Raw genomic sequence first — 12,564 nt, 5'->3', positions numbered from 1 at the left:
CTCCATTGTCCTTCTGCGTTTCTCCTTTAACTATGCTTCGACAAAGAAGAAGTGACTTAAGACATGACTGCCTCTTCACTACTAAAAAGGCCTCAGTTGATTTTTCCATTTGAATTTCACAATGGATCATGCTACTAATGAGTGACCACACCTTTCACTGTCCACAATTACCCACAGGTACTTATGTTGGTCCCATTCCCCTTTTTTAAACTTTAATTCTGAAAATCAGCTACACTTTGAGAGGATAAAACACATGGTCAGCCTTTGGATAACCTCTTAGGTCTGTCTTTGTTTATATTCTGCTTTGATTAAATTACTATTACTGGTCTAAATATTGTAATAAGTGGGATGAGCTACACACTGTGTGTATGTCTAAGAATTGTAGTTGTAGATCACTGCAAACTGAGCTGGCATGTGTTCATCAGTACAATTGAATTTCAGAATTGTCTTTAATCTTCCTCAGTGAAAGAGCCTTGATTTTTACAAAGCTGAAAGTCTGACGCATCCTATCCACTCATAGGGAAACATGGCACTGTTGACCTGTCTGTGTATTTTTAGAGCACCACCAGAGCCTCAGTGTTGAAGGTTCATATGTCATCACAGTCATAGAGCCATGGCTGCATGCCTCCCTGGTGTACGTTACCCAGAAATGACTCATCATAGATTTATGGATGAAGATTTTAGGTATATATCACCAGACTACTTACATTCATCCAGTAGCTAAACATGATCCCTCACCCTGGTGTACACTATACATTAGCAGGAGTTAAATAAGACCAGACTCCTTTCCTTGGACCCTGGATCCTTTTTTGTACTGCTCTTTGACCTTTAAATTTGCCTTCTGGGAGGTGGGCTTGATTCATATCAGTACCACATATAAAAACACATCGTAATGAGCCTGAGCAGTAATAAAGATATTTTAGACAGTTAACCCATGCAATATTCAAGTATTTTCTCAAACAAAATTTAGTTTTGTTTCAGTCCAACTGAATTAAAGGTCCAGTGTACAGGATTCAAGGGGAAATATCAGCAGAAATGTAATGTAATATGCATAACCATGTTGTCACAGTGGATAATCACATGAAGTTTGTTGTTGTTTCTCTCTTTCTTTTTTTTGCTTTTGATTGAGCCATTTATATCTAGATATATCCTCTTCTTCAGAGTCTGCCATGTTCTTTCTACAGTTACTCAGAAAGGACAAACCAAAGACTGGTGTTTTGGCAATTTTGCATTTCTGCATTGGCCGCCATAGTGTTCCTACACGCTTGGCACCAGGCACTAGGCCCCCAAGAACAGCGACGGGCTTTGAAGCCAATTTAATATAGTAGGCAAATGTGGAATTACAAATTGCGAGTCTGTTATGTGATGCCATGGGGCCCAAAAACACAGTCCCTCCAGGATTTTCCAATGTTGCAATCGCAACAGTTAATGCAAATTCAGCCAATCCCTGTGAATTCTGCGGGACCTTGCAATTTTGTCCAAACACTGCAACTTTACCACAAATTTGACTGTTCAAAACAGGTAAAATTTAATTTCATTGTAGTTCGTTAGTTCGTGCTAACTGGCAGAAAGAGCATCCCCCTACCATTACAAATAGATTGTAATTCTGGGGGAAACACTGTATACTCTGACTTCAAAACAGCACCACAACTATTTTAGCAGTTTCACTTTCCCCCACGGTATCATTGCAAAAATATACCTATAAAAAATAATAATATTCATCGCAATTTTTTTGAGAAAAGCTGCTGTGAAATTGGACATTTCAGCCTGCAACATTCCCAAAACATCCTGCGAAATCCTGGAGGGACTACTGTAAATGACTTTTTCCCATAGACTTACATTGTAAAAGAAAGACTTGTAAATCAGCGGATTCTTTTTTTTAAGTGTCAGAACTGCTGCAGAATTACTCATTTCTCTATCCGAATTGAATCCATTCGCTCCAGTAACGTTTCTTAAGTCTAAAAGAGCTGCATGATTAAATGATGAAGTTACTGAAGTTAGCAGAGGGCTAAACTGGAAGTTAGCCACTCAGTTGCTTTAACACTCTAATGCACCTGCTCTAATGGCCTCACAATGCGTAGTTTCATTCTTCGAAAATCAAGCTTGTTTGGCTTCATGTGATACTAAGTAACCTTCATAGAAACATCCAGTTCCATTTATACGTCCATGCTTGGCACCGTTTCAGATGGTTGCAGCGAGATGCCACTAAATCCTGCACACTGGACCTTTAATGAATAAAAGATTTCCACAGATATTTTTTGTTTGTTTATACTGTACATTCGTACATTGACATCACAAAGTCCTGGGTACTGTCCTAATGTCATTAAGTATAGTATTTTCTTTATATTATATATATATATATACGTATATAGATATATATATATATATATATATATATGTATATGTATATATATATATATATATATATATATATATATATATATATTTATTTAAGTAAGGATACATTTTCAGTATGTGTTTCAATTGTTTATGCTTCACTATTTAATTTAACAGTGTGTTAAACACACTTTGTACACTGACATATTGCTCATGCTGCCCTCCCTGCTGTCATGGCAGGTTGGACATTTAAAGAGACGTGTCCCCTTTAAATCCGACCAGCTGAGCGCAGTCAGGAAGTTGCGCACTGTACTCACGCAGACGCCGTCATCACATCAACACAGTCACGTTTGTGTATTTTGATGTTTCTTGTCTGATCCAGATCGTTGGGTTTGGTCGTGTTTGGGGAGCCAGTGTCGATCTCTCTGCCGCGGCACCAGGTCCAGGTGACGTTGTGACATCTGAGGAGCATGGCGGACGGTCCAGAGGCTGATGTTGACGACCCGCCCAGTATCAATTTCCCTCCGCTCATCACTGTCTCTGATCTGCCCAGTGCCACTGCTGCAGGTAACCATGGCTGAATGATTCATCAGTCCTCTCAAAGGACCGTGTATGCCCATGTACTCTGTGTGAGGGGACTGCACACACACTAACAGGCAGACTTCAGTGAGCATGACAACAATAACAGAGATGTGGTGTTGTTGAGGGGGACTCCTGTGTAATAAGGTGTGGCTCATGGAGTCAGTAAACATCTACAGTGTGTCTGCAATTTCTTTATAGTTATAATGGATGGATGTGGACACGAGGCTGACCATTAGAGCTTATATGTGGTGGACACAATAATAGCAACACATGCACAGTAAAATATGATTCAACACTTGCCCTGCAGTAATTACATTTTTGGAAGGTTGTGTTTAACTGTCTGTGTCTGCAGGTCCTTTAAAAGTCTCAAATGTCTTAAATTTTATTCATATTCTGTCTTAAACATCATTAAATAGTCTTAAATTCGAATTTGCGGGTTCTTGAACCACTATCACCACAGAGGACTACTTTGGAAATAAGTGTTCTTCGTAATGCTTTTAAGTGCCATCCTCTGGGATTTCTTTATGTCATGGTACTATGGTAAGTTGTTGTGCTTTTAAAATTCTAATCAAATCAAAGTTAAATCAGTTGCCACAAAAGTTTTTATTGTATTTCATGTATCTGTCTTTTAATTTCCATTAGTCAAAATGATTGAAGCTTCTCTGCATGAGAGTCCACATCTGTAATTTTACGAATCATAAAACTTCCCACTGAGCCTAATACTCCTAAATACCCCCTTAACCCGCCAGCGGGACAATGCGTCATACCACACTGCAAAAAAACAGCCCAAGGAACATAGTAAAGAGCTCAGGGCATCAACCTGGCCTCAGAATTCCTCCGAAATGGTACCCCAGAGGTACCCTGATCCACAGTGGGGCCTCTTTGGATCAGACTCGGCTCTGACCTTTTGAGGCACAGACACAGGATCCTTTGAGTCTGTGGGTTGTCAGGTGGATACCAGCACATCCCACAGATGCTTAATCAGATTGGGATCTGGCGAAATTGGAGGCCAAGTCAACGCCTTGAGCTCTTTGTCACGTTCCCTGGGCCATTCATGAGCAGTTTTTGTGTTGTGGCATGTTGCATCGTCCTGCTGAGGGGGCCACCGCCATCCAGAAGCACCCTTGCCATTTGGGGAGGTTGGTCTGCAACAGTGTTGGGGTGGGTGGGGGCGTCAAGTGGCATCCACATGAATGCCAGGACCAAAGGTTTCACAGCAGAACATTGATTTTAACAACATGATGAATGTCATTGACTTCACCAGCCAGTGGTTCTAATGTTTTGATTGATCGGTATGTCCTCGCACTTATCTGTTGGCAAATGTAACCTAACTCACTCTATTAACCATATTCCTACATAATACCTGCCTCTGCACGGGACCACATATATACCAACCTTTACACTTACATGCAGCTTGAATAAGCAAAAGATTATTTGTCCAAAAATTAGTATTAAAGTTGGTTTAAAATGATCTTGAAAGGGTCTTAAAAAGCATTACATTTAAGTGTCTGATAACTGTAGCTGTTCATGAGAGTTTCAAGAGCTCCCAAGAAACATGAGGAGTTAATTTACCGCAGAATGACTGATCCTTCCCACATTCAGCAAGGACACTTGTACAGTTATGCAACTAAATATATGCAGTGAGAAAAACACTGTCAAATGCAGGATTCTCAGATACACGCACATATATACATATATTTTCTTAGTGTGTTTTCACTGCCTGATCTAAACCATGAAAATAGGAGATCTGTGCTGAAAAGCAATAATGCAGTAGAGCATTAACGAGTGTACTATAGCATACATCAGCATTTTAAAAGATATGCTATTGCTTTGTAGAGCAACTGTTTCAGTTTTTTGCATTGGTCACACAACAAGCCTTTTTCTAATCTGTGTGTCCTCCCCAGGCCGTAACCTAAAAGAATGGCTCCAGGAGCAGTTCTGCGACAAACCTCTGGAGCAGGATGACATGCGGCTGCACAATGCAGCCTATGTTGGAGATCTGGACACCCTGAGGAACCTGCTGCAGGAGGACAGCTTCAGACGGTGGGAAGGAGTAATGATAATATGAATATAATACGATTTTTTGACGTTTTTTGTTGTTGGTGTAGACGTGTAGAAAGCTCTTGTCTGTCAGTGGTCACATTGTACTCTCCGTCTTACTGCAGAGCTGGCAGTTTTTGTCCAGAGTGTTCATGTGTGGCACTAAGTGGTTTGTGGTTTTTGTGCTTTGTGGGTTTGCTGAGTGACAGCCTGAGAGACACACAGGCTGTTCAGAATATGCCCTTACACATCTCTACCACAAAACAGTCCCGTACTGCATAACACACACCATATGCTGGGTACTTTTACTCCTCAGTACTTCACAGTGCTATAACCAAACACATCCCTGTCTCCATGTGTGGTTTATAGCTGGTGGCCACAGTGGGGCTCAAACATTTCACTAGTATAGGGGTTCTGTCCATACAGGTACTGACACTGGTAATGCTCACAGTGTCAGAGCCAGGCGGAACCATTGTAGAGTGGTCAGCACTCATTTAACCCCAATCCCACAGTGGTTGTATGCAGCACTCATACTCCACACCCAGCCAACCCATTATTACTGGCTTAGGGCAGTTCATCTCCATTCCACATGGTTTACAACATGCTGTTATTTCAATAAAACACTTTTTACTTCACTGAGTTCTCCCTGCCCCGCCTATCCCAGCTTCCCTCGGGCAGTAGTGTTGACAGCAGTGTATTTTAGCAGGTAGCTGTTGTAAATATTTAATTTGTGATGACCACATCGCAATGATATTTTTAAGACTCTGCTAAATTTATTATTTTTATGTGCTTTCATAGTCATTGGCCTGCTTTTATTATACGGAAATTCGTGACAAGTCCAATATGTTGGATCTAAGGATACAACTAATAACCACTCCCTTCTCTCTCTTGGTGCCAGGCGTATCAACGAGAAGTCTGTGTGGTGTTGTGGCTGTCTGCCCTGCACCCCTCTGCGGATCGCAGCCACAGCAGGACACGCTGCCTGCGTGGCCTATCTGATCGCCCAGGGAGCCGAGGTGGACCTAGTTGATGTTAAAGGTCAAACAGCTCTCTATGTAGCTGTGGTGAATGGTCACCTGGAGTGTGTGCGGATCCTCCTTGAAGCCGGAGCCGATCCCAACGGAAGTCGGCATCACCGCAGCACCCCGCTGTACCACGCTGCACGGGTGGGAAGGCTGGACATACTGCAGGAGCTCATCAGGTGAGGTTAGGAGAGGATCAGTCCAAAACATGGCTGGCTGGATCTGTGGCTGAGTTTAGGGGCTGAGATAGACATAATAAACATTTGGGGCTCAGCCCAAACCTAGGGGGGTCTGGGGCCATTCTGCCTGAGGGATTTTTTTTTCCATTTACAGCAGCTATGTGCACTATTTTTTAAGAAATTTGTAATAGAATACATAAAAATGTGTGCATCATTTGGGAAAACATGATAGTTACCAAGGAAGAAAGTCACCCTGTAAAGCCTACATCCTATTTTGTATCTATTTGTTCTCCAACTGTCTTCATCATTCTGAAATCATAACACAGCTAAGGTTTACCACCTTGTGGTTGTATGCCTTGGCGCACCAGTCAAGTTGCACCTATAGTTTTTTATCTTCTCCCCAACAGCACAGAAGATCTATTCTATCAGCACAGTTTCAAGGTGGGCACCCAAAATTAGTGTCACCAATTCAGTATTTGACCAAATGTCTCCCCTTCGGTTCCTGAGTTATGGCACTGAGTAATGGCCAGAAAAGTGCTTTTGCAGAACATTATGATGTCACAGTGAAGCTGACCTTTAACCATGAATTTACCATTATATCCTCTTCGACATTTGTTTGAAATGTTGTTCTTATTAGCGTGTGCATTCTTGAGTTATGGCCAAAAACATGTTTTGTGAGGTCACAGTGACCTTGACCTTTGACCTTTAAATACCAGCTTTTTAAACAGTGCATTCTAGAGTCCAAGTGGATGTTTGTACCACATTTGAGGAAACTCTCTCACGGTCTTGAGAAATTGCGTTTACAAGAATGAGATGGATGCAAGGTCACAGGCTTTGACCTATGACCACTAAAATCTAATCAGTTCATCCTTGGGTCCAAGTGAACATTTGTGCCAAATTTTAAAAATCCCTGAAGGTGTTTTTGAGATATCACTTGCAAAGAAATTAGATGGACAAAGACCTTTGACCACCAAAATATAATCAGGTCATTATTGAGTCCAAGTGGATGTTAGTGCCAAATTTGAAGAATTTGAAGAAATTCCCTCAAGATGTTCTTGAGCTATCGTGTTCACAAGAATGGGACTGATGGACGGACAGCCCACAAACATAATGCCTCCAGCCACGGCAACTGCAATCACGGAGGCATACCAAATGTTCAGGATGACTAATTTTCAGTCCTGTCAAATATTGTGTGATGCTACTATTTTAAGCTACATTACATAGGTGTGGTATTTATTACTCTGAGCTGAATATTAGGCCAACAGAACATTTAGGGGTGGTGCAGTGGTACAGCAAGAGGGTTCCTGGTTCGAATCCAGGGTGGTGGTGGGGGTGGGGTGAAGGGGTGAGGGGTGGGGGAGCCCCTCTGTGCGGAGTTTGCATGTTCTCCCCTGTCAGTGTGGGTTTTCTCCAGGTACTCCGGCTTCCTCCCACAATCTAAAGACATGCAGGTAAGCATGTGAACATAAATGGTTGTCTATCTCTATGTGTTAGCCCTGCAATAGTCTGGTGACCTTTCCAGGGTGTACACCACTGCTTATGGAATTGAATGAATGAGAACATTTAGTCAGTTATAATACTGTATGACAAAAAAGTTTTACAAAAATTAGCCATGGTTCCCTCTGTCCAGGTTCAATGCTGATGTCGATATGGACCACCAGCTGGGTCCCCGGCTCCTCTTAAGTGCTCGCACCCTCAACACTCTGGTGGTGTGTCCTCTCTACATCAGCGCTGCCTACCACCACCTCCACTGTTTCCGACTGTTGCTCCAGGCCGGCGCTCAGCCTGATTTTAACTACACAGGGCCCGTCTGCCAAGAAGCTTTGACCCGCGGCCTGGCCTCCTGCCTGCTGGATGCTGTGCTGCGACACGGATGTGAGGTAGCCTTCATCCACCTGCTGCTAGACCACGGGGCCAACCCGGCCCTTGTGCCCTGGGACGGGTCAGAGCTGGAGGCTCCTAATCGGAGGAAGGTGGATCAGGAGGCACTCAGGGTCTTTCTGGAGGCGAGGAGTGAGTAAAATCTGTGGAAATGCAGGCATCTATGAGGACAGATTATATTTCTCCTTTTTTACAAAACGTGATATCAATAAGGAGTTTATAATCCTAATACATATAAACCCTTTTAAAATAACTACATCATGACTTAAAAGAAGAAAAAGGTTTGCCCATAGGAGTCCTGTAGGTAGTTGCCTCAGTCACCTGTGCGACTGCTGGATTCCTTACAAGAGTGGCCTATTTACCATTTTCCGTCAGTGGGCCGCACACAGCATGATAGTGAGTCTCACTCTGCCCCTGTACAGAGCATATAATCTCTGTGGGATGTGCTACTTAAAGGTACAATGTGTAATGCTTGGCAACATGGTTTATACTAATGGAGGGCAGCATTTCCCCTCCAAGACAAATACTGACTAATAACAGGGCAAGAATACACAAAATTCAATTAAACAGCTAAAACTCTGAGAGGCAGTCAAAATAATGCTTCTATCACGTGTCATTGGCCCATATTTTACGTTATAGCTTGCTTAGCTCAGTTTCAGCAAGACATAGTAGTAAGAAACCCATGTCAAAAAACATAATTCAGTGCTATTTGGAGCATTGTCAGTACGGTTTGTGTTTAAGTTGCACTGCAGCTTTTTGACAGCCTTAAAAAAAACAGATTTTGGGTTTCTGACCTCAGATCTTCTGGCTCTGAATGTATTTTAACTTTGACCAATTTCTGGATCAAGACAGCATTTAAGATCATTTAAGATTGTAGCAAGGTAAGACTGAAGGCTAGCTTAGCCTAACTATCTTAGCTGTATACCGGCTTGAAGTGGCTAACCTAACCACACCAGTATCTTGGATTATCTTAGACTTCAGATTGTCTGAGCTGGGACATACTTTGGTCTCTCCTGAATCATGAGCATGGACCTTGACCAAACAAGGCTGGTAAGCCTGCTCTCTAGCTTGGCCTACATTGGTTTGGCTTGGCTGTGCCGGTTGTGTTGATTTGGGTAGCAACTGTGAACTTTGTTGTACTCTCTGCAGACATGTTTGTTGACCACGTACACATTTTACTGAGCAAGCAAGGTCGGACCAAACAAGGCTTTTCCAATTAAGAGGAAGCTGAGGACATGAAAAGATCACTGTTCTGTTTGTTGTGAGATTGCAGGTATCTCAAACCAAAAAAAAAAACCTAATACTGGACTTGACTTATCTGTCCTCTCATGGTGGACTGACAGCAGGCTGGACGCTACAGTGACTCACCATCGCCTCTTGAAGTATAAGTGGCATTACTAGACAGGATGGGCTCAGACAGGCCGCTTATTCATTTCAGTAGATGTCTCTGCAACACAGTGTAACTGGTGGATTCTAGTGTTGTCAGCGTTGTGTTAATATGAAGAGGCTTAGACTGTGGATATCTTTGGAGGCAATCTCTGTTTATGTCCGACCATATAACTCGAGGCCCTATGCAAATTAAGTGACACAGGGATATGTTAGTATATTATACAGTAAGTTAAGGCTGACAGTGGCTGACATGACAAACATCACTGGCAAAGAAAATAGATTCAGATTCAAAATAGATTTAGAAAAAAGATTCAGATTAAATTAAAAAAAAAAACTCTGATCTGTACCTGTTATCATGGTTGACCTGAATGTGCAGTGCAGTCCTGCTGATCCGCCTTTGCTTTGTCTCGTCAGGAAGCCCTCGCAGGCTGACATACCTGTGTCGCATCAGGATCCGCAGAACGATGGGCAAGCATCGTCTAAACCACATACCCTCGTTACCGCTACCACCACCCATCAAGAACTTCCTGCTTCACCAAAACTGAAAACCATCCACCTTCTCTTCTTCTACAGAGCTCTTCCAACTCAAACCTTAAAAAACAGCCCCAACCCCCAGGAGAGAGCACATTGTGATCCCAGTTTGCTATTTGCATATTATTTTCTAATAGTAAACAGTTAATAATATTATTTTTCAAACATTTTGAAGTTAAGAGTTATGTAATACACCTATCTTCCTATTATTGTAAGAATTTATTGAAATGCTTCTTAACTTATCAGAGAAGCCTTAGTACGTTCGGACTTGTGGAAAATATACCGGTATGTGTATCCTAAGTGTTTGCCTTGTGACTTCCCAAATCACTGGGACGTGTTCTGGTCCTACTTCAACTAGCACTTTTCAGCTGAACAGCCATAGTGAGAATGTTATTTGGTTTGAAGCAATGACTTAAACACACCATGTGTTGAATATCCTGCTCAGAGGAGCTTTACTCAGATGCAGCTTCTTGAATTGCTCATTTTTCTGTTTTATGTACACTTGGATTTAAAGGCCTTTTACTGACTCTAAGCCAGAGTGAGTGGCAGAATGTGCAGCAACCCTGTGTTCTTATATTTATACTGTAGACCACTTACATTATAAGTGATCACTCGTGTGAAGTGCAAGGATGAAAATGTGTCCTATAGGTTAGATTGGATTTTTTTTTTAACCGTATGCCTTAACGTTGAGTTTTGTAAAATGGCCTCAAAGATTCATCAGACAAGAAAAACTAATGGTGGAACTGTAAAATTTTAAGGACAAAAACATGAACAAAAAGTTTGAAATGAGCAATTTAAGGTCCTGGATCTGAACTGAAAACACTGCTAGCAGGAGAAAAGTTTACATCTGGGGTCTACTTATTACTAATGTAGGTGTTACCATCAGGTAAAAAACGTGTACTGTTTAAGCGTATTTAACAAAACCCTCCCTGTAAATGAAATTTATTTATGATCATAAGAATGACTTTGTATTCATTGCCCAGAAAGCTGCCTTTCTGTAAGTCTGTTGCACTGATTGGCATCTGTGCATGTTTGTTGCACAGCTCTGTTAAGTTTCTCACACATTGTTACTGGTCAACATGAAATGTCAGTGCGTTTCGCTTTTTGTGTCTCATCTTTGTTTGCATACAGTAAATGTATAATAATTCTGTATTGTCTCCTGTATGTTTTTTTTACCATCTTAAACTACATAGGAGGGCTTCCACACTGCCAGGAAGCAGAGCAATTCTTCAAAAGTAGGATAAGTTTCCATGCTTCCTGTTCTGTTAGCCATCTCCTTCAGTGAACATGAGAGAATGATTCCTTCTCCTTCCTCACAACCCCATCCAAGATACGTTCTCCTCCAAAATATCTGAGGGATAGTCATGGACAGAATCTCTGGAGTATAGGTTCGGTTAAATCTAGTGGAAGAAAATCACCCCTCTGTCAATATCAGGGAAATACAGCCCACAGATGGTGTTTTTTTTTTTATCCCAGCAAAGCCTCAGCACACTATTAGTTAATCACATCTTGAGGGAAATTCCCCTCATACACAGTACATTGTGTGTCCTTTTTAAGGGTCCATGCCCAGGAATAGTTAAGTGATTAACGTCTAGGATCTGTTTCCAGAAATGTGTCCTTAAATGTCTAAATCAGGTGTTGTCAAAGGTCTGATGGCTGAGGGCCATTAGGAAGCCAGCATATGATTGAGGGCCACACAGGTTCAGGACATATGATGTCCACCACTTCCACCAAGCAGTCCCCCACAAACTCTGCATCACTGAGTGGCTTACTGTGCTCAGCAATTTGTAAGATACTGCACAGCTCGCCCGTGTTACAGCTTCATTGCTTTTCACAAGATTTGTGAAGACTGACTGTTGGGAACATAGCCCTTGTTAAAACTTTTCAACCTTACGTTTATGCTTCTCACCCACGAACCTGTCATAAGATTTGTGATTGGTCTCATAATGGCCTTGAGCACGGCAGTCACCTGTCTGCAGATAAGGCAGATCAATTTATCTGCACCCAGAGGGCCGAAACAGTAAGAATTTATTCATTTTTCCTGAAACCTCCTTTTCACCTCAAATATAGTGTTTTTCCATGGTGGTTTTTCCATCCCACTTCCACACTGACTGAGTTGTACACCCAAATTGCTAATTTTAGCTTACAGCCCTATCACTGATGACACAACGCAATTCCTGTGACGCTTGGGAGGTGCTACCAGAGGCCATGCAACCAATAGCTTTCTACAAGTTAATTTCCAATCTGACAGACGTTTGTCAGTGGTGCAAAGTTTGACACAGTAGCTAAGTAGTGTATTTAAGGGCATACATTGGCAGATACAGAATACAATATTCATATTTTAGTTTAGTTTGTTTATTTTAGTCAATCAGCCCCTGAAAATAACAATCATGTTTTTGTTACCTTAAAATTACTTGCTTATATCTAAGTATGGAGCAGGTCCTCTTCCACAGAGTCCACCAAAACAAACCCTGGCTCTAGATAGGGCTATTCATGTTTTTGCATTGGCCACTTAAAGTTCTCCTACACACTTGGCACATGGAGACATGGATGCATTACTAACTCGGCCTACCAGGACCAGGCCCAGGGGCCCAGTGTGTCAG

At 41.9% G+C, this 12,564-nt stretch overlaps 2 protein-coding genes across 2 annotated transcripts in view; one reads left to right on the top strand and one right to left on the bottom strand.

The window, feature by feature from the left end:
- agr1 (anterior gradient 1) overlaps positions 1–12,564 on the bottom strand; it is a 97,862-nt gene that overhangs the window by 25,952 nt on the left and 59,346 nt on the right. The gene's annotated exons all lie outside the window — the stretch shown is intronic.
- asb1 (ankyrin repeat and SOCS box containing 1) lies at positions 2,639–11,111 on the top strand. Its single transcript, XM_049594637.1, has 5 exons — positions 2,639–2,904; positions 4,824–4,962; positions 5,858–6,160; positions 7,791–8,173; positions 9,845–11,111. Exons 1-5 carry the CDS (start codon positions 2,808–2,810, stop codon positions 9,973–9,975), a joined length of 1,053 nt encoding a protein of 350 aa, XP_049450594.1. The 5' UTR covers positions 2,639–2,807; the 3' UTR covers positions 9,976–11,111.

This window comes from Epinephelus fuscoguttatus, linkage group LG13, assembly GCF_011397635.1.
Source record: "Epinephelus fuscoguttatus linkage group LG13, E.fuscoguttatus.final_Chr_v1".
In the NCBI taxonomy this organism is placed as follows: domain Eukaryota; kingdom Metazoa; phylum Chordata; class Actinopteri; order Perciformes; family Serranidae; genus Epinephelus; species Epinephelus fuscoguttatus.
This window is presented reverse-complemented; position numbering and strand designations above follow the sequence as displayed.